The sequence below is a fragment of the Rhagoletis zephyria genome, unplaced genomic scaffold (assembly GCF_001687245.7).
Source record: "Rhagoletis zephyria isolate East Lansing unplaced genomic scaffold, Rhagoletis_zephyria_1.1 Rzeph_scaffold_04558, whole genome shotgun sequence".
Classification (NCBI taxonomy): domain Eukaryota; kingdom Metazoa; phylum Arthropoda; class Insecta; order Diptera; family Tephritidae; genus Rhagoletis; species Rhagoletis zephyria.
The window spans coordinates 27,830-48,545 of record NW_016161641.1 but is presented as its reverse complement, the minus strand read 5'-3'; the positions used below and the strand labels follow the sequence as shown (position 1 = coordinate 48,545).

The 20,716-nt window shown below is 35.0% G+C and overlaps 1 protein-coding gene and 1 long non-coding RNA gene across 3 annotated transcripts in view; one reads left to right on the top strand and one right to left on the bottom strand.

Moving 5' to 3' along the window:
* The first annotated feature begins 523 nt into the window (after window positions 1-523).
* Window positions 524-20,716, top strand: part of sals (sarcomere length short) — a 47,318-nt gene continuing 27,125 nt past the window's right edge. For both annotated transcript variants that reach the window (XM_017626322.1, XM_017626323.1), the window contains exon 1: window positions 524-1,788. In XM_017626322.1, coding sequence (XP_017481811.1) covers window positions 705-1,788 — 1,084 coding nt within the window. In that variant the 5' untranslated portion in view covers window positions 524-704. The remainder of the gene's footprint in view (window positions 1,789-20,716) is intronic.
* Window positions 15,069-20,716, bottom strand: part of LOC108370895 (uncharacterized) — an 11,787-nt gene continuing 6,139 nt past the window's right edge. The window contains exons 2-3 of the long non-coding RNA XR_001848690.1: window positions 16,651-16,653; window positions 15,069-15,482 (exon numbers count right to left, since the gene is read on the bottom strand). This is a non-coding gene — a long non-coding RNA (uncharacterized LOC108370895). The remainder of the gene's footprint in view (window positions 15,483-16,650; window positions 16,654-20,716) is intronic.

The window sequence follows — 20,716 nt, the reverse complement described above, 5'->3', positions numbered from 1 at the left end:
AGAATGTGGAAGACAAATGCAGCACACTGTTTCCTCGCCTGCCGCGCCTCACTTTTCGACTGCCTATCTCATCACCCAGCCATCTCACCTCTCCAATGCTCACATTATTAGCCTATTTTTAAAGATGAAAATCACCACCGCCAGCAACGTCAGTGGCCGTGCTTTGTACACTCGCAATCGTAAAAGTTGAATTCCCGCTAGCCTATATATTTTTGCGCTGCTTAGCAAATGTATTTTTGAAGTCCAACCAAATTGGATACATACAAGAAAGAACAAATTTTCTGTATCAAATAAAAATGCTCAAACAGCTGTTGCGATTCGACGGGGCGACTACGCGAAAATATTCCTCCGAGCTATTTTGAATAATTTTGAACAAATTGCCATATAAGTAAAACGTGCATATTAGGAAATTAAGTGAAAATAATAATAGAAGTAAATGTGGATGTGCATATAAAAAAATTACTTGCATTTTGTAAAATAAAGTGTGTATCGAATTCTTGTAGATTTAAGTGAAATTTTACGAAGCAATATTCAGCGAAACTATAAAATATAATTAAAGCGATTTTAGTGTAAAACAAAAAAGTAATTAACTTAAAAGCAATTGTTGCAAGTATTGAAAAGCGATGTTCTAGAAATATCTGACATCTCGCACATACATCAGCTTTCAAACCCCAGTGACCTCGAACAGTTAAAGCGACGACACAATGCCCTTCGTTGCGCCGAAGAGCACACCCACCAGCACCACTGGTCGCGCCACCTTTCGCCCACCATGGGTAAAGGAGGATACGACCGCCAATGCCAAGCCCGCAGTGCCATGGGCGAAGAAGACAGCTGCCAGCACAGCCGAGAAAGATAAGCCGAAAGATAAGGAGAATGGCGAAAAACCTGCGTCCACTGCTGTGACAAAGAAGACAGCGGCACCAGCCAAGAAAACTACAGAGGAAACAGCGGCTGCCAAGAAAGTTGCCGAACCAGCTAAGAAGGCGGCAGTGGAGCCAGCGAAAAAGGTCGTCGCTCCAGCTAAGAAAGTGATTGAGCCCGCTAAAAGAGCACCAGAGCCTGCCAAGAAGGTAGTTGCACCGGTGAAGAAAACTCCAGAACCCGTAACCGCCAAGAAACCACCAACAACGAGTGTGTCCAAAACAGCTGCGGCGGTGAAGAAGAAGGAGCCAACTCCATCGTCATCCGAAGAGGAGGAGACGGAAGAAGAGGAGGAGGAGACTGAGGAGGAGGAAAGCGAGGAGGAGGAAGACGAGAGCGAAGAGGAGGAAAGCGAAGAAGAAGAAGAAGAAGCGGATGTGAAAGGTGAGGATCTTGAGGGGCTGTCTGACCTTGAATTTTCCGAAAACGAGTTTACACAACCCTCGCTGCGTTTGGGCGTAAAGCTCAAGAAAACCCCACAAGTTAAGAAAAAGGCGGATGACAGTGAGTTATCGAGACGTTTTTCAATAGAAAAACCAAAGCTACGACCAGTAATGGTCAAACGCGATAAGTCGATGAAAAAGGTAGAAGCTGAAAGTGGCGACGAAGACGACGAAAACGAAGAAGAACGCGAACGCCAATTACGATTTAAGTTAGAGAAACCGAAATTGCGGCATGTGAAACGCGAAGAGAAGCCCTTGCCAAGCAAGAGTACCGAGGACATTATGAAAATACGGCCGGTTTTGAAAAAGGTGCCCAAAGTCGATGAGATACTCAAAGAACCGAAAGAGGAGCCGAAGCCTGAATTCAAAACGAAACAGTTGCGCAAAGCGCCGTCAATCAAGCGTGATCCCAGCATCAAAAATGGTGAGTTTTCGTGCAGGCGGTGTGAAATGGGGGGCCTGAGACTCAAGCCCCGCATTGCAAAATTCGAATTTAAAATATTCTCAAATAATTAAATTGAAATTCAAATAATTTATAAATAAGCTAAACTAATCAACGAAAGATCAACAACATTTTTGAAAACGAAGAAGCAAAGATGGCAGTTTTGAATTTAATGTAGTGATGCACCTTAGATGAATATAGCGCGTAGAAATGGCACGAAGGCTTCTCCTTGAACGGCTCTCCTAACCCGGCTGTATTATATGAAAAACGCTTGATTAACCCTTTAACATGCAAGCGTGTGCGTTTCGTAAGTAAAAAACAACAAAAAAATAGAACCGGAAGCGTCTTGTCGCCTTTTTCCACGTCGTTTTGTCCCTCCGTTATTTATTTTTATATTTGTACTTTTCTTATTGGTCATCACTCATTTCATTTCGAATTCACACTTGTTCTAAAATGTTTTGAGCAGAGGAATTTCTATTAGAGAAAGTAGAAGTCGAAATCGAAATCGAGATCGAAATATAATAGAATAACTGCGCTGAGTACAGCCTACAACAATTGAGGTCAGAATATTAACACTTTCTACTTACACATACACTTTCATATATACATATGTACATATATGCACACAAATACTTTCTTTTTTTTGGGGAATAGCGAGTGCTTGTGCGATTTGAAGTGGTTTGAAATACAAAAAATTTCGTATGCTCTTAAAGCGCGTAAATCATTTGGAATTTTCACTTTTTTCAAGAGCCAGGCATTCTAATTCTTCACAGACAACTTGCCACCCACACTTCTAAGCATTTGCTTCGAAAATTCTGCTGTCGTTTTATTTTGTTTTTATTGCATATATGTATGTATATTTTTAACCATGCCAGTGGATATACGGAACGGACGTTTGTAGTTTAGCTTTTTAATTTTGGACACAAGTCTCCGCAAAAAGAATTCACAATTTTTGTATCAAAAGCAACAAAATGATAAGCGATTACGATGCAATCAATGTTTATGAGGTTCGTTAAATTCTATGAACTAAAGGAGATATTTTAAATTTTACGATTCATTTCATTTTAATCGGTTTCTGTGAAAATTGAAGAATTTAAAAAAATTATTAGCTACAAATGAATGTTTTCCTTTGTAAACATATTTATAAACATCATATATTTAAAACTTTAAGCAAACAAGGGTTAACCTTAACAATGATGGTTGCTTGAATATATAGAATATTTTTAAAGGAAACTAACAGGGCAACTCTGGCTAAGATAATAAAAAGTCTTTCGTAAGACAAATGAAAGACAAATGGCAAGATATGTAGTTCGAAAGACTTTTGTTATTCTAGTACCAAAGTCTTAGAAAAAAGCTCGCTCATTCACCACTCGTGGTGAAAAGCTATTTCGAGAGAAAGCACTTGTATATCATTTAGCTCGCGTCGTTCATACAGTCGCAATGGCCGAGTGAGAATAGCACAGGCATCCGAGTTCGAGTCTCGGCCATCGTTTTTTTTTCGTTTCTTTAATTCAATTTTTTTTCTTTTTTATTTACAATTTTTTTCTTTTTTCTTTTAATTAAGAAAAAATTTTATTTTAATTTCATTTAATTTTTAAAAATATTTTTTTTTCTATTATTGCCTTTTTCAATTTTTTTTATTGAAATTTTATTTATTTCTTTTGATTGTATTAAAAAGGAAAATAGGCAAATATTTTTTATACAACAAAAAACCTTATTGCTAAAACGCGAACAGCATAAGGCTAAGACCTCTTCTTTAGCAGATTTTTCAATTAGTCTTTCGAAAAACAGTTGCCAGAATTGCCCTTTCACGGCATTAGAAGCTTTATTCATCAAAATGCTTTGTAGATTTTTTGACAAAGTCCACCTGGATCGATTTTTATGCCCATCAGTTTAATAAAATTTTGTCGCATAAAATGCAAGGAAAGCAACACTCTTTTTTTGTTTTTGTTATACAAATGTCACCCTACTTAAGGCCATATTAAAGGCTAGTTTTCACTATGTCAAATTCAGTGGCATTTGTCGTCAAATAAGTGAAAACACATTGTCAAATAGGAACAAAAAGCGGTTTTTGATTGATTTGGATCAGGATAGGTCTGTAGTCGTGTAAATGCGCTGCGAAATCGGCTATCTGTCAGTTTTTGGCACATAATATCATCGGTAAAGCTATGGATAAAGCAGATAAAGTTGTGTCAAAATATGTCGCCAAATTTTGCAGTCAAAATATGACATAGTGAAAACCAGTCTTAAGTTACTCGTGTGTTCCTAAAATGTAAAAATGGAAAAATATAGGTTTTCAGGATGTTAATAGCTGTGAGCCACCTCTAAATTTTCCTCAATTCAACTGAAACTTTGTATTTCGTACTTTTTGTCCATTCGCATATTTCTATGTTGTATGCCCGAGAATTTGGATAGTTTTCCGAATAATATGCATACATACATACATGCAAATAAGATGTATGCGTAATTCAAATGTAGTGCAGTTATGTATGTAATTGAATTGTAAAATGCCATTATTTGTAAAGAATAAAGCAATTTCTGGAAACAGGCATCGATGGTGTGCAGCTAATACAAAAAAATGCTTCAAATAAGTGCATGAAAAGGTACAACCTGCTCAATATGTAGATCAAACAAAAAATCGAACTTGTTACTTCACCAGTTTTAATAAAAGCAGAAAAAAACGACCGCTATTTATTTATATGTAAGTATATAGGCATGTATGTATACTTTAAAACAAGTAAGGACAATGCTGTCTTCGGTTGTGCTGAAGAAGGCTTTATACCTTTCATGACCATCTGAGAATTTAACTTTAACCTATTACTGCATATTTAATGAGTTATTCGGGAGCTGCAATATTATTATGGACTTGATTTTCACTGTGAACTTTTTATATGTGATGATAAGGAAATAGGGGACGCGAATAATGGACTTCAACTAAGTACTTAGATGCACGAGTTAAGGAGGGAATATAAGAAAAACTCACATCTGTACAATCAGTGGTATGAGAGATGTACCTTATATGACACCGATTTTGACGATTTGCTCTGTAGAGATTGCATGATTAATTAGTAAATAGTTCTCGAAATTTCACTGTTTTAGCTGCATACATGGAGGAGTTATAAAGAAACCCCATATCTGAACAATCAGTTGTAGGAGAGGCGAAGACCGTAACGATTATGACCTTTTATAATAAAAATCATAATTTAACCGATAAAAATTCATTTATATTTTCCCGGACAAGTACAGCCGTTATTTGATAATCTCAATTTTTTTGATCGTTATTATAACGGTTATTTTTTATATGATAAAAGATTTAAACGGAGTCTCTGTTGTAACGGTTAAAAATTATGGAAAAAAATGCAAATAGCAAGATAACGATTAAATTTGCCTGAAAAAATATAGATTCTTTAACGATTATTCTTGATCGACAAAATCAAAAACTGCCTTTTGTGCCAGTCAATCTGGCACTTGCGGTGGAAATAATTCCCTAACGGATGAAACACATGCTTGGTAAATTATAATCGATGCTTGGAAATATAAAAAAAAACTAAATATCCCGTTTCTCAATTTGTTATGAAATATTTTTAATTATTTAAAAACTATTGGCAATTATCGAATCGCTGTTTATATCACTGATAATTTGCTTCTCGTTTATCGTATTTAGACGGAATCATTTGCTCAACCGCGTGGACACTTGGCGTATGAGCAACATTATTTCCTGTTCATATTTCAGACAAAAAAAAAACGAATCAATGAATTTGGCAATCGATAACTCGAAAGCGTTTAGAGCCACCATCACACGGGCTTTTTATTTCCGAATAAAAATCCGCCTGTAACTAGTGTTTGCTGAACGGCTACTATGAAAAGCATTTATACACAATTGTTAGAGAAGCTTGGTAAATGTTGTGATGGGTTTTGTGCAAATGTATATATGTACAGTTGTCCACAAAATAATAGGAGTGCGATATTTTGACCAGTTTTGGCTATTTGTCTTTTGTTTATTTAATGTTTATTATTTTTTTATAAAAGCCTAGCTGGCTATACAACAAACACCATATAAATTCAGATTTTAAACTTTGTATAAAAATTATAAAAATTTTGCAAATTTTCACCCAAATTTCANTATCAGAATTTAGGTCACTAATACAATTACCGACACGACTAACAGAACAGCTTACATACAATTTGCGTCTCGTTTATCGTATTTAGAAGGAATCATTTGCTTAAACGCGTGGACACTTGGCGTATGAGTAAAATTATTTCCTGTTCATATTTCAGACAAAAAAAAAAACGAATCATTGAATTTGGCAATCGATAACTCGAAAGTTTTTAGAGCCACCATCACACAGGCTTTTTATTTCCGAATTAAAATCAGCCTGTAACTAGTGTGTGCTGAACGACTCTACTATGAAAAGCATTTATACACAATTGTTAAGTTTAGTGCAAATGTATGTATGTATGCACAAAGGAAATGTTGCCAACATTTTATAACGCTCCACATATTTCCAACGGCTGGATGAAAATTATTGCTGGGAAAAAGTGGCGGCCTTTTTTCCCTTTCAGCTGCACGGTCATTTTCATTGCATTTCCTTTGAATTTACTTTTTGCGCCCATATCGTGAATGGCGAAAAAATAAAGTGGAATTAGCGATTGGCAGACTGATGGAAACGATTGAATGGTGGAACAATGAATCCAACGAAATGCTGCACTGTTCGATTGAATCAAAGTTTTTGCCCTTAACTTTAGCTTTTCATACTAAATTTGTTTACCAAACATTGTCGAATTATCTTATTGTCACAAAAAAAAAAGTACAGTAAATATGGGTAAATGCTGCATTCGTGAATCGGTAATCACAACCGGGCGACGATTGACGGCCTTCGTTCATTGCCACAGCCACACTTATCCACCAGCAGATCCACCCTTTCGAAATGAGAAAACACAAACAGCACACTCACATAAACGCGTATTCAAAAAGGCCGAAAATTATTAAATGATTGGTAATATATGTATATGTAGTTGCAGCAGCAGTGGCCCACAAAAAAAAAAATGTGGTTGCATTGATAGAATTGTGGCTTTCGGTTTGCTGTTTTGGTTAGCGTCCAACCACATACTTAAATGCCCCAACACCATTGCGGTTCGATGACTACACCTCTGTGCTGTCCATGACTAAGGTTGGACAAAAATGCTATCAAAAATAATTTCACTAATGAGTTTTGTGGCTTGCGGGTGTCTTTCGCTTTGCTATTTTTCTCTGTGTATACTATTGCAGCTATGTTTTTGTTCTCTGACAGTCTATCAGACTACCTACAAATTAGATGGTAAATTCAGTTGCATTTTGTCATCAGTTGCATACTCGTAATATCTGCCTCAGTGGCTGCTATTGGTTGCATTGTGAAAGCCGGCCGGAAGTAAAGGAAGCCGATACTACAAGCGGGGAGATAGTTATTCATTTAAAATTTTTCCCTTGGGCAAAATGTGAGTAATAAACTAATAACTTTATACAAATTTCCAAAAATACCAAATGTGGTTTTTTTTCGTAAGCACTTCAGGAGATTATAAAATGTTATAAATGCATATGTATGTATGTGTGTGTGTACGATTTGACAATTTCATTTAATTAATTTGTGAGATCGGATAGATGCGAGTATTTGTTGCTGGAAAATTTGTGGTATTTCTAAATAAAATTATCGATTGCACGTTTATTTTCGTATCAGCAGGGTATACAAAATCAAACAAAGTATTTGGAGTAAGCAATTTCTTTTAAGCACTAAGCGGACAGTCTCCTATTCAAAATATATATGTATGTATAAGCGATAACTAAAAAAGTTAATGTTAACGCTTACACCTTTTGCGAAATTATTCGTCGCGCTTCTTCGCACACAAACGAAGGGGCCTACAACAACACTTTTTCTAATTTTAGATGTTGTGCAGATCAGGGATCGAGCTCAGGTCCTACGGTCCTTTCAGGTTCAGTGGCCATCGATAACTAATTAAAATACTATCGTAAAATCGTATTCAGTGCCTTGGCAATTACCGAGCTGCAGGAGTGAACAAATTGGAATTAAATCCAGAGTGAAGACAATCGCATACTTTAAAGTTGTATGTCTTAGCGAAGAATAATAAAAATTGAAAAAATAAAGACGACTTTTAAAGGCAAAGTGGTCTGAGAAAATGGCGCAAGAAATTCATTATATCGACAGCTGCGACAGGGCGTTCTTGAGCCTTTTTCTAACATAGGACATTTCCGAAGCAGCTGCCAAGATAGGTCGATCTTCTACTCAGCCGTCGATATATTCTAAGTATATAAAAGGAAAAAAAAAACAAAAATCATTCGAAATGTCGGCCTTTGCACTTCACACACGCCTTAAGTCGGAGAGGCTAATTGGTAATGGCGCACGCATCTCGTTCATTGAAAAATTGACCACAGTACGAATCGAATCTGTATTAAACCTTCTGCAATGATTGGGTCAAAATGACCCAATTTTCATGAAAAAAAATATTCGATTACCATTGTCTATTCGTTAAAACCGTAATCAACTATGGTTTTGCAAAAATATAAGAGATTTTTATTTTATTTTCTTTTCTAGAAGGCGACATATGCAGTTTTTCCATACACCCAAAGCGTTTCTGGGTCATTGTGACCCAAGTTATTATTTAGTATTTAAGGGCATCTTTGAACCGGTACACATGCAGCACTTGCCGATAAAGTGTCTGCATGTGATAAATAAAATATTAACTAAATTCATATTGAAATGTCATTTTTTCTTAGTATTGATTAATTTCTATCACTGAGTCAAAATGACGCGAAATCAATATATCAAATTCCAAACACTCCAGAAGGGTTAAGAGAATCAATGTTAGGGCATCTTTTGTGGCAATCCATGTCCTCTAAAACTGCCCACAATTTGTAATCCAGCGGCTTAAGATCCTGCGCACAATCGTGCTGGAAAATCAGCAAATGGTTTTGGAACAGAGAATAGTTAAGTAGCTTTACAATAGCTTCCAAACCGGTTTCTTAGTAAACTTACTTAACGTCTAGTAACTATTAAGATGGAATTACTTTTTTTAGCCTTAGGTAAAAAAATAGTTAGTTCTTGGCAAATCTCTAAGCCGTTGTCATTACGTTAAAAATAGAAGTCATTAAAAATATTTGAGGCCGTCGGATAAGAAGTGGCCTAACCCATATTTTTTTCACTTTAACTACCTTAATTTGTTTCAAATGTGATACATTTTAAAATAAGCGATTTATTACTTAATTTTAAGGTGCGCTAGGTAGCTTTGTACCTTAAAAATGAGGAATAAGCGACTTTTATTTTAAAATTTATCACGTTTGAAACTATTTTAAGTAGTTAATTGCAAAAAGGCACTTTAGTTTGCGCCACTTTTGCTCTTACAGCCTCACTTTTACATGCCATATTTAATTGAAGAAAATGTTTTCTCATTTTTTCATTTAAATGAGTAATGGAATGAGTACATTTGCAGATAAATATATTTACATCGTTCACTATATAAATTTTCATTTAAATATAAACTTAATAAAAATAAATTGCCTTTGTGGCAACAGAAATGAACGAATTTCCGTCATCCCTTGTCCACTTTGGTTTGAAATCACCAACAGGCTGTCGGGGAAAAACGTACAACCAAAAATTGTACGTACTCGTGGAAGTTTCCCCCCTCCCCTTTACAGTTACATTTATCTATCCATGTGTTCATATCTTCTCGTAAAGGATAGAGTACTTTCAAAAAAAAAATAAAAACAAAACCACAGCCAAAAACTCAATTCAGACACTACGCGACTGCGCCATTTTAAATATTTAACAACCAATTAAGAAAAATTAGTGCCATTTTTCGTTGCAACTTTTTACAGTAGAAGATTTGGCAAATAAACCACTTCGTAATCGGTTAGTGCCTGTGACAACTTTATCTACTCGTAGGTAATAAATTAAGTAAAAAATTGTAGATCAGCATGTAATGTCAGGACCAAAAACAACACGACGCCTGTTAACGGTACAATGTTTACACATTTTTTGTGCAATTAAAATGCTGTTATTTGATTATTCAACAACAATTTACATGTACACATACACAGTCAAAGACATACATACATAGTACGTTTGAAGGATCAGCAAGTGGGTGGACCAATCAGAGCCTTGTCGAGTTTTTAAACTTTTGCATTGAACTTTAAATGGCATTTGGCCTTCACCCTCACATTAATACGTTTATACTAAATGCATACATACGCACAACATATGTATGTAGGTACATTATTTTCGCTGTAAGTGTAGCTTCTGATTTGCTACAATTAATTTCATTTAAATATTTAAAAACATACTCAAACATGTATCATAAATATGACAAGCAAACAGCTGTGCGCCAAAGGTGAGTGTGGGTGAAAAGAAGAAAAAACATTCGGTACACACACACACACATGCCCACAAAACACAGGCACTTACCAGCATTTTTATGTGTGGTTGAGCACGAATTTGGCGCAAAACGCATTTTATACCCACATGAATACACATACATACACACATATTTATATATTTTGTGTAATTTTGTGACAACAAAATGTGTATCAACAAAAATCGTATATTTATCCTTGCTTTCGGCACTGTCAAAGCGAAGATGCGGCGGCGACGACGGGTTTATCGTCTTTCTTTGTACAATATTTATATTTTGCTTTTTGGCAAAAGTGCAAAGCGTCAGAATATTTGTGCCGTAAATATTACCAATCTGTTTATATTTGAAAATGTAGAATGTGCTGTACACACGAATATGCATACATTGAATTTAAAAATAAATTCGCTGTCTAATAAGCCAAAATGATTTTGCGTTGTTTGCAGCAAAAAATCGTATGCGAAGCAAAGTGGCAAACAACCAAAAATAAAATGTGAATGAATATTAAATTTATGCGCTTGGCTAAAGGCGTTTTAACTTAATAATTACCCCTTTATGTGGGATATTTTTTTTTTTTTTTTTCAGAACAAAAAACAAGAAAAGAAAGCACTCAAGTAAATGACCTGCGGCAGATACTTTCACAGCCATACACTTCAAGGCCGTTGATATGTCTGATGTTTGTTATTTACAGTTATTATGTTAACATATAATAACGTTTAACTGCCTTTTTCTTTTGTTTTATCCATCCATATTGAAAGAGATAGGCTACTATCTATGAAATATCTATCGGCGCGGCCACAAAATAATTCAATTTTCGACACCTTTTGGCTTTTGGGCTATTTTTTTTTTTTTTTTTTTTTGTGCGTTTGCGTCATTCTTCGCATTGGACGCCTCCATTAGCACCTCGCAATTGTCGTTGTTGGGTAAGCACCAGCTAGCCATTCAGTCAAGGGTTAATTGCATAATTCAGCGTAAACGAGACGCTATCAAAGGCCTATTTATCGCTTTAGGACACACTTCGCTGCAAGGCTCTCGCATTATTTGACTCAGCAAAGGTCATTCCAATTCATTTGTTTTCCAAATAAATGGTCGCGTTTGGGGGAAAACGTACCGCGAAACAAAGAAATGGCTACTAGGACAATGGGAGCTTTATTTTTTGTAAAAACAAAAAAATTTTGACCGACAGGTAAGAAGACAAGTAAGAAAAGTAGAGACACCCTCGTAGGGGGAATCGTCTTCCCGATACAGCACCGCAATCAAGAAGTAAGTACATAGAAGGCATGAATCTTTAGACTTTATCCTAGAGTTCGTTTTTTCCTATCAAAGTAAAAAAAAAATCATATAGGTTAGGGCTAGACGATCCTTCATCAACTATTTCAACTGGGTGAGGTAACTCGCACCATACATATGTACGTTAGGTTAGCTTGGGCAGCACTCCTCTGTGGCATTCACAGAGTAGTTAATTTCAGTGTATTTATAGAAGTTGAATCCCATTCTATGTCTCTTTCGTTATGGCCAAATATTGTGACTTCGTAAATTCAAAATACTATCCGATCGAATATGCAATATATCGATCAGTGCTGGTGCGCCAGTCTCTAGCTGCTAAGCTTTAAGCTTTAGATGCCTTAGGTGCCACATTTCCCACTGGCACTACGTAGCAGCTCCTTTTGGGTACCATAAGCAATTCAAAACAAAAACATGAAATAAAAATAAAAAAAAGACATTTATTAAATGGCACAACAGCGCTGAGTTTGAGGTTGTCAAAAATTCTGCTCATATACGTTTTCGCTGTTGACCAACAGCGCCAACATACAGGACAAAGCTCAAGTGGCTAAAATGCCACAGCGCTTGCCACAGAAGAGGTGAGTTTCTGGAGGGGGGCGGGGGGCAACATCAGCAGTGGAATGTAATGTAATAATGTTTATTGTTATGAGCCGCTTTATATGCGATGCTACCAGCGGCCAACCAGGACATAAAACGCACAAAAGATGTAAGGACAACAAGAATAACCACAACAACAACAACAGCAGAAAGCAGGGTTGAAAGAAAAAAACTTGAGCCGTTGTAAAACTTACTACGTGAACAAAAACAAACCAACAACAACAGTAACAAGCTACTAAGATGAAAAGTTTTCTAAGAGCTTGTGTAACTCAATGTGAACTTTAGAGTATGGGAAGGGGAAGAGGAAGGGGAAGGGGAAGGGGAAGAATGGATGTGCTGCTTTTCGGATCTATTTAAGTGCCTCATTTATATACAAAAGACGCCCGGAGATATTTTAAAAAAATATATCAAATAAAATAAAATTCTAGTTTCATCCGCATGGATAAAGTTGCAATTGTGAAAGTATCTGACGCACATACACGCACGCCTTAAACACATACACACACACGGGATATCCAGAAAATAAAGCAAAACGAAAATCAAATGTAAACTGGCGGTTAATTCAATTTCTACAAAAGGCTGGCAAGCATTCTGTGCATTTGTTGAATTAAAAATGCATGCAAACACCCTGTACGTCTTACACTAGGTTTACACATAAGTAGATTATCCTTATTTTCGAGCTTAACTCCCTAATCTGTAATTAGAAAAAGAGATTAGCCATACAAACTGCATCCCTCTTTAATCTGTAATTGTAAAAAAATCTCAGTTTCAAACCGATAACTTTTCGGTGGCCAACCTAGTTTTATCGATTGTTTTTGCGAAGAAGAGGAGAAATGCCAAATGTAAAAATATACAAAAATGGACGCTAGCAAGGAAAAGCGGTTTGTAAAGGTATTTTTAATAATACCTTAAGTTAAAATATATTTAAATTGCTTAATATAGCAGAAAAAAGTGATCACGGTGGCACAGAGTAGAAACATAGCTTAATAATCTGAGATTTGCCTGTGTAAACGGGGTGATTAAAAAATACGCAAGACCGTTTGCAAACAAAAAGTTAAAAAATTTAGACGAAAATTTGTTGAATTTTTTTAAAAGTCCTGTATAAAGTCTGATTGTTTGATATATATGGTTTTGATTAAAGCATGACCCATGTTTTTATAAAAAAAAAAAATAACAAAAAAATGTTACCTTGAAAAACATTGAAATATTAAACAAAAAACACCATGCACTCACTTTTGATTGCCAGTGTACATACAGTTGTCCACTATTTTCACTATTTTTCTTTTGTCTTTTTAATGTTTATTATTTTTTTATAAAAGCCTATTTGGTTATAAAACAAACATCATATAAATTAGCAATGCAAACTTTATACAAAAATTATAAAATTCTGCAAATGTTCTCCAATTTTTCAAACTTTTTAATCAAAATATTAAAAAAAAAAATTCGTATGCTGTTTTGTAGCCCATTAGACGAAGTGCAAGTTTCAAGTTGGTAAAAATCCCGTTGATTTTTGAGAACTTTTTTATTTGTAGATGTTTCGCATTTTTTCCATTCAAAGTATGTTCGACAATTTTCTTTTATATGGAAGACATTACCAGCAAAAATGAAATGTAAAAAATCAACGGGATTTTTAACAGTTTGAAACTTGCACTTCATTATGCTACACTACAATTTAATGGACTACAAAACTGAGTACCAAAACTATTGTATTTGCGGAATTTTTATTTTATTTATTTGTGGTCAATCGCTGGGCTACCTGCAGCTCATTCCAATAGTGTCTGCTCTTATTTTTCGGTCACAAAGTTATAAGACAAAAAAGCAAAGAGCTAAAAAACTATTTTTTATGGAACGGTCTAATGTACATTCATGTATGTGGGGCCAAGTATATAAAGTATTATAACTTAATTTTTTTTATTTTCAATCGTTTTTTTTTTTTTGTTGATAAACCATATTTAAACTAAGCTCTCATATTAGTACCTTACAAGAACCTTTTCAGTTTATGAAGTAATTAAAATTAGGTCACCAAAGCTTTAATTTTTTTTGTATGCCTTTCTTCTTAAAACATGAAATAGGGTCATCATTTTTATAAAGAGCATTCACAGATATATGAAAATACCAGCAGATGCATTAAACAAGTCCGTGCTGGATTGGTGAAATACTGAAAACCCTGGTTAATTTCACAAAACTGTCGCAGAACAAATTTGTCCAGTTTAAATTTAAAAAGCAAAAAAACTATTCAAAGTATTCATTTCAACAATAATTTGAAGTAATTTTTTGCACTTACCCAGTGAAGAAATATTTATGCAGTGAATGTACATTGATACATACATACACATACGCAATCGTGTACATACATATGTATTTTGAAATTTTGAATTTATCCCACACACGCCTCAGCAATCTTCTTTCGATGGTAGTTTGTATGTATGTACATATATTTTAGTGTATAAGGTAAGCATACAGTACCCCTTAAATACATTTCTGCATGAGTTCTTGAACGTAAACAAATTCATAAAGTCATGTATGTGACCTCGTGTTTATAATTCTATTGAATTTATTTGTGTGCAATGAGGAAAACTCACAATGTTACAGACTTTTATAATGACCCAGTAGAACTTGGGAGCATCGTACGATTGCTCGGTGAGTACTCCCTTGGGAGTATACGAATACTCCCCATTGCTGCCTATGCTTCTGTGTATAAGCATGTAATTTTGTATACTCCCTTTAACATTGTCCTAGGAGGGGGAGTAATCCCTTTTTTTTACCTCCTAAACGAGCAATCGGGGAGCACACACAGAATTATCATCCCACAAACCTCCTAATGGAGCAATACGGGAGTACTCCCATAGTTACCTCCCAGAAACCTCCCAAAAAGACAACAAGGGAGTGCACATAGAAAACATCCCATATTCCTCCCGAACGAGCAATAAAGGAGCGCTCCCATTAGAGACATCCCGAAAACCTCCTGTAGTAGTAATAAGAGAGCAATGATAACGAATATTTTACATTAGCCAAATGGATTTTGCTATTTATTAAATTTTTTTATTTAACTTTTTAATCACATGCATTTGTGCAATATTACAAGATCTTAAAAATAAAGCATAAATGATACGTCTTACATAATTGCTTAATTTTAGAAATATATTGCAGAGAAATCATATGAAATTAAAACATAATAATAACAAAACGGTAAGATAAGATTTGAATTATATGCACCTATATGCACATATAAGTATGTACTCCTATATGATTTCCTGGGTGTCAAGGATGCTTGCCAGTTCAGGAATCCACCAAGCGGGGAAATTGTGAAGGTGACTTTGCTTATCTGACATCTTTGTCACCCATGCGATGTTTAAACCCGGGGGTCACACTTAAATGCTGACACTAATTTGCGCAATCTGAAAAGTATTTAAGGGTGCATTTACAAGTAATACAATACATTCTTAATATATTTAAACGAAAGTTGAAGTACATACCAACGGACTTTTATTAAAATCTGTGTGCTATCCAAATTAAATTATTGTGTGCTCCTTATGCTTCTATAAGAAATATTTTCTGTTGTTTTTTTTTTTATGATAAATTTTTTCGAAAACACAAATTTCTTTTGGGCGAGGTGCGTATTGCTCTCCTATCAATCAAAAAGAATACTCTTGGATTTATCGCTTAGGAGACATCACTTTTTGCTCCTAAGCGAGTAATAACGGAGTACAAAACCGACAAATCTCTCTTATTGCTCAGAAATCAGGTTAAGGGGAGTACTCTTTTATTCCTCACATAGGGAGATCTCCCTTCAAGTTCTAGTGGGTACAGACAGAGTTTTACAATGAAGACAAAGTGGCAGTATGTATTTGTATACTTGTATTGAAAATAAAATCGTACTAAAGCTTTGATTCGAAATTCTTAAGTACAAGTAGAAGACTAGATAGACCTATAAACTAAAAAACAAGATAGACTCACCAACCAAAATGATAAGGACAATGACCTGAGTCACTTTGATCACATCTTTAGCGATACCGCACTGAAGTTTGGCCTTTTGTTGCTGGCGACAACATCTGCCGTACAATGGATTGTTCAAAAATAAGATTTGGTTTTATGACTCCTGCACTTAAGCTGCTAAAATTGTAGAATTTTTCACTATTTTTATTTAACATGAAAGGAAAGAGTTTACAGGGAAAAATCGCCAAGATCGGTGCATATATATATGTATACATATCCGGGAGCCGAGCAGAGAGTGTCATTAAGATGACGTAGATCCGAATTCACATTTCCGCCTGGCTATGCTCAAAGATCAGCAATGAATGCTGAATATTGGTAGCTTTGTTTATTTATTATTTTATTGATGTTTGCATTTCTGATTAATTCAAAATGAATAGCCGAGAGGCGGTTTATTGCACACAAACATTCATACCGAAAAGTATGTAAAATTTCACACATATATACATACATACATATTTATTTCTTGAAAGACAAATATGCAGACAATAAAATAAAGCCGATTGAATGCATTTCGTATTTATTTTGATGCCAATTAGCGCAGCGGTCAAGCCGCAAGGAGTTTGGGCAAACCAACTTGTTAATGGAAAACGTGCCCACATTTTGTATTCGAAACTGGCAATTGTGTAAATATACAAACTGATTCCATTTAGCATTTTAAGTCATTTTGAAACTATTCAATTTTAGTATTCCTATTAAAATATTCATCTAAATATTTGCACTGCGGCTGCTTCATGGCTATGTAAGTTTGTGTTCATATGTAGATACATATTACATATTTATATTCTATTCACTTTGTCTGAGTCTTCATACTGGTCGCCAACGTCTTATGGCCAGTCAGCTGGCCGTACTTATTCCGCCTGCTTTCCACGCTTTCCACGCTCGTTTACCACTATGCTTCTTAGCACAGTTTCAGGCGCGCAATCGATGGTTATTGCTTTTCATTACAGCCATTATGACCAGAATTATTAATGGCGCATTCATTGCCTTGTTCTGGTGGTTGGGTGCTGATTGCATGCACAACAACAAAGTGTACTAAGCAACCTAAATTCTCGAGTATTGTTTTGATCGCAGCAAAGTCGTTGAAAAGACGCATATTCTATGTGGCTGCTTGGCGAAAGTGAAATTATGGATTTTCATTGTCAAATTTAAGTGGCAAGCATGCAATAATTTGGAAACTTTTTTCTACTTGGTTATTTAAGCGCTTTATTTAGGACATCGTTTTGCAAAGAACCCCCAATGGCACAGAGAAATTTTTCGTGAAACCTTATTCAAATGATATGTATGTATGTATGTACATATGTATGTCGTTTAACGCACTAAATATTGCGAATTTATAAAGCGCAATTTAAATTTAATTTAGTTAACGCAAACTCATTTCACCATTTCGTTTATTTCATTTGTTTACTCCATTTCCATTTTATACAAATTTCGCCGCTCGGTCGTCGTCGTAGCGTATGCTAAATCTTCTGGCTTACACTTATCCCGTCCATTCATTACAACTTTCATGCACTTATGCTAACGATCATCCTGAAAGCATGGAAAAGCACCCTGCAGGGAAACCGCGAACTAGTGAATCAAATTTCTAGCTCCGTACTAGATCTTTATCGCCAAAAACGAACCGGTCCGATAGTAACTAAATCCCCACCAGTCCAAAATGAGCGAAATGTGGTACTTTTAAAAAACTATTTTATTTCACATTTTTCATTCGAAATTAGATCTAAGGTGACGAATTTAGAACTGGTTCGGATCTATAGAAAAGGGGATGCAGCGGGGGCTTGTTTACCTTACATAGATTTGTGTTTGGTGGCTTTTTGGTTCAAATACGCTTCCATTCTGCACTTCGCAGATGCTTTTTCATAGCCTGGTAATACAAAATAAAAATTTATGATAACATTTTAACATCTTGGGGCATTCTTGAATCTAACCAATAAGAGAAAGCATCTCTGCAAACTCAGCTACAGCCAATGGTATGTAAACGTACATTTCTTACAATCATTCAAACAAATTAAATTTCAAATTGAAAACACATTTCTTTGAAAATACTAATTTAAAATCGCACACACGGAAGAACCAAAAAGGTTGAAAAATCATGATACTTTTTTCTTTCGTCTGTCGATTTTAGAACTGGTTCGAAACTATAGAATTTAAGACTAGTTCGGAACTATCGAAAAAGGGAGGCAGCGGGGTGCAAGTGACACTTCCTAGGACATCGCCATGTTAAATTCACTGGCGAATGTTTGCTTGCAAAAGAGATTTATCGCGAACCAGTACTGGGTCTTAATGTGCGCCACTGCAGAACTAGAGATTTTCCCCACAAGGCACCGCAAACGCACTTGACGCCATTGACAGTATTGCGCCTGTATGTATGTATGTATGTGTGATTGGTGCAGCAACGGCTTCGCCAGTTGTCCATGGCCCTCCCATTTGAACTCTCCGACCTTTTTTGCATTGCTGATGATTTGCGGCGATTTTGCATGTATAAAAAATGCTTTCGGTTTGTTGCTCGGTGGCGGTGAGTTGAATTTCATTACTTAAAAATCTATTATTAGCAACCGTCTGTGCAGTCGTCCTGTTACTTACTTATGTAAACCATCAGATATATTACGGTGTCACTGGTAAATTTGAAATGTAGCAGATAGTCCACTTCTTCTTTCTTTTTTTGCGTTTGTGATTTGCATTTGGGAGGTTAACTTTGATTGCTTTGTGTACGAGTCTTCAGATATTCATGTTGTCGCCAATTTGTCTCATTGCTGGTTGCGGGGGAAGTGGTCGTCATTTGTTATTAATGTAAATAAAGTGGTGCCAGTGAACTTTATGGCTTAATAGTCCTATGTTCTTAATGCGGATGGTAGCTACATGAATTTTCCTTGATTTGTTAGAAAAAATAAGCACAGCAAATTTGAAGGCTAATAATAAAAAATGCTATTTTTATAAAAAACCTTCTATATAACAAATGTGGGAAATAAAATTCTCTACATATTTGTCTTTAACCATCTTTTACGAAAAATGCAAAATAAGCTTGCAAATCACAAAAAACCCGAAAAAAATAAAATCCAAGATGGCTGAATATTTCCAAAGGAAATTTAGAGGCGAGGCTGTGGATCCATGATCTACAGTGCCACATAGAAGTAAACTGCATCAAAAAATCGCTGTTACAATTTTTTTATTTTGTGTTCCTACCAAATTTATCTAGTTTTATTGAGCTAATCGCTATCTTTGGCACGTTCTCGGCCGCGTCGTACAAAAAAAATAAAAAATTGGTATAAAAGTTGTGAAGAATGAAATTCTCTACAACGTTGGAATTTCGATATGCTATGTATTTTCAACAGACAATTGTCAAAAATGGCAAAAATCGCGGCAATATAAAATTTTTTCGCAGTTTTTGCTAATTTTTTACAATACAAATTTCTATTTAAAGAAACCTTATATAACAAATTAGGTAATTAAATTATATACATATTTGTATATAACCCTTTTTTACAAAAAAGGCAGAATAAGCTTGCAAATCGCAAAAAAAAAAAAAAACAAAAAAAAACTTAAATCCAAGATGGCGGAATGTTGTCAAATGAAATTTAAGGGCAAAACTGTGAATCCACGATCTACGCGTCAAATAGAAGTAAACTGCATCAAAAAATTGCTTTTACAACTTTTTTTTAAGAAAAAGTCTAATTTTACTGGGCTAGTATATAAAGGATTGATATTGTTTTTTTCACAAAAGTTTGTAATCAAATTATTTGCTAAGCTATAAGTAGGTTTGGGTAGCTTTTGAACTAAAGAGCGAAATAGGCAGCTATTTTAATGGAACTAGTTCATTAATTCGTTCATTAAAGCGAACTAAAGTGAAATGTGGCAACACTCCAATAAAAATGGAAATGGAGGCATATGGGAACACGTTTTTCGTTGTAAAGAAACAGCTGATAGGAATTCACGCTAAAAATACATTTTATTTCATTTAACTTCCAATGCTTTACGTCATTTGGTGTAATTTGTGTTAAAAAGTAATTACTTGAGTTCGAAGGCAAAATAGAAGAAAAGAAAATTAATGAATGATGAAAATGAAATGATGATTCCATAAATGATGAATTTCCATAAAAATCTGTTCGTGATTTTGGAGAAAGGCGAATAAATGAAGACGACTGAATTGTGTCGTTATTGCATCCACATATGTGTTATAAAACATATACATATTTTTATTGTTTTTTAACTCAGCTCCTACCGTGATAAAAACATAGCAAAGTAGAACCGTTCTCTCAATTTGTCGGTCATGATTTTTTTTTTTGAAGTTTGCCAACATTTTAAAATCATATAAAAGTGAAAATAAAAAATTGTAATTGTTCGAAATTGTTGTTGCTTGAGATTGAAAATGAAAATGTGTGTGTGAGTTTGTGAGTAAATTTAAAAATTAAATTGTTTGGAAACGTCAAGAATTTTAAAAGTGACTCTCAGCGGTTCTACCTTACTATATTTTTATCATGGCTCCTACTACCGAAGTAGTTCAATTAGGTGAATGAACTAAGACTCAGAACAGATAGTTCATTGAGCTGAATGAACTAATCTTTAAAGTGGACTAAAAAATACAACTCTACTACACGGTGGGTAGGAAGCAAAGATAGGTTGCATAAAAATGTCGACAAAA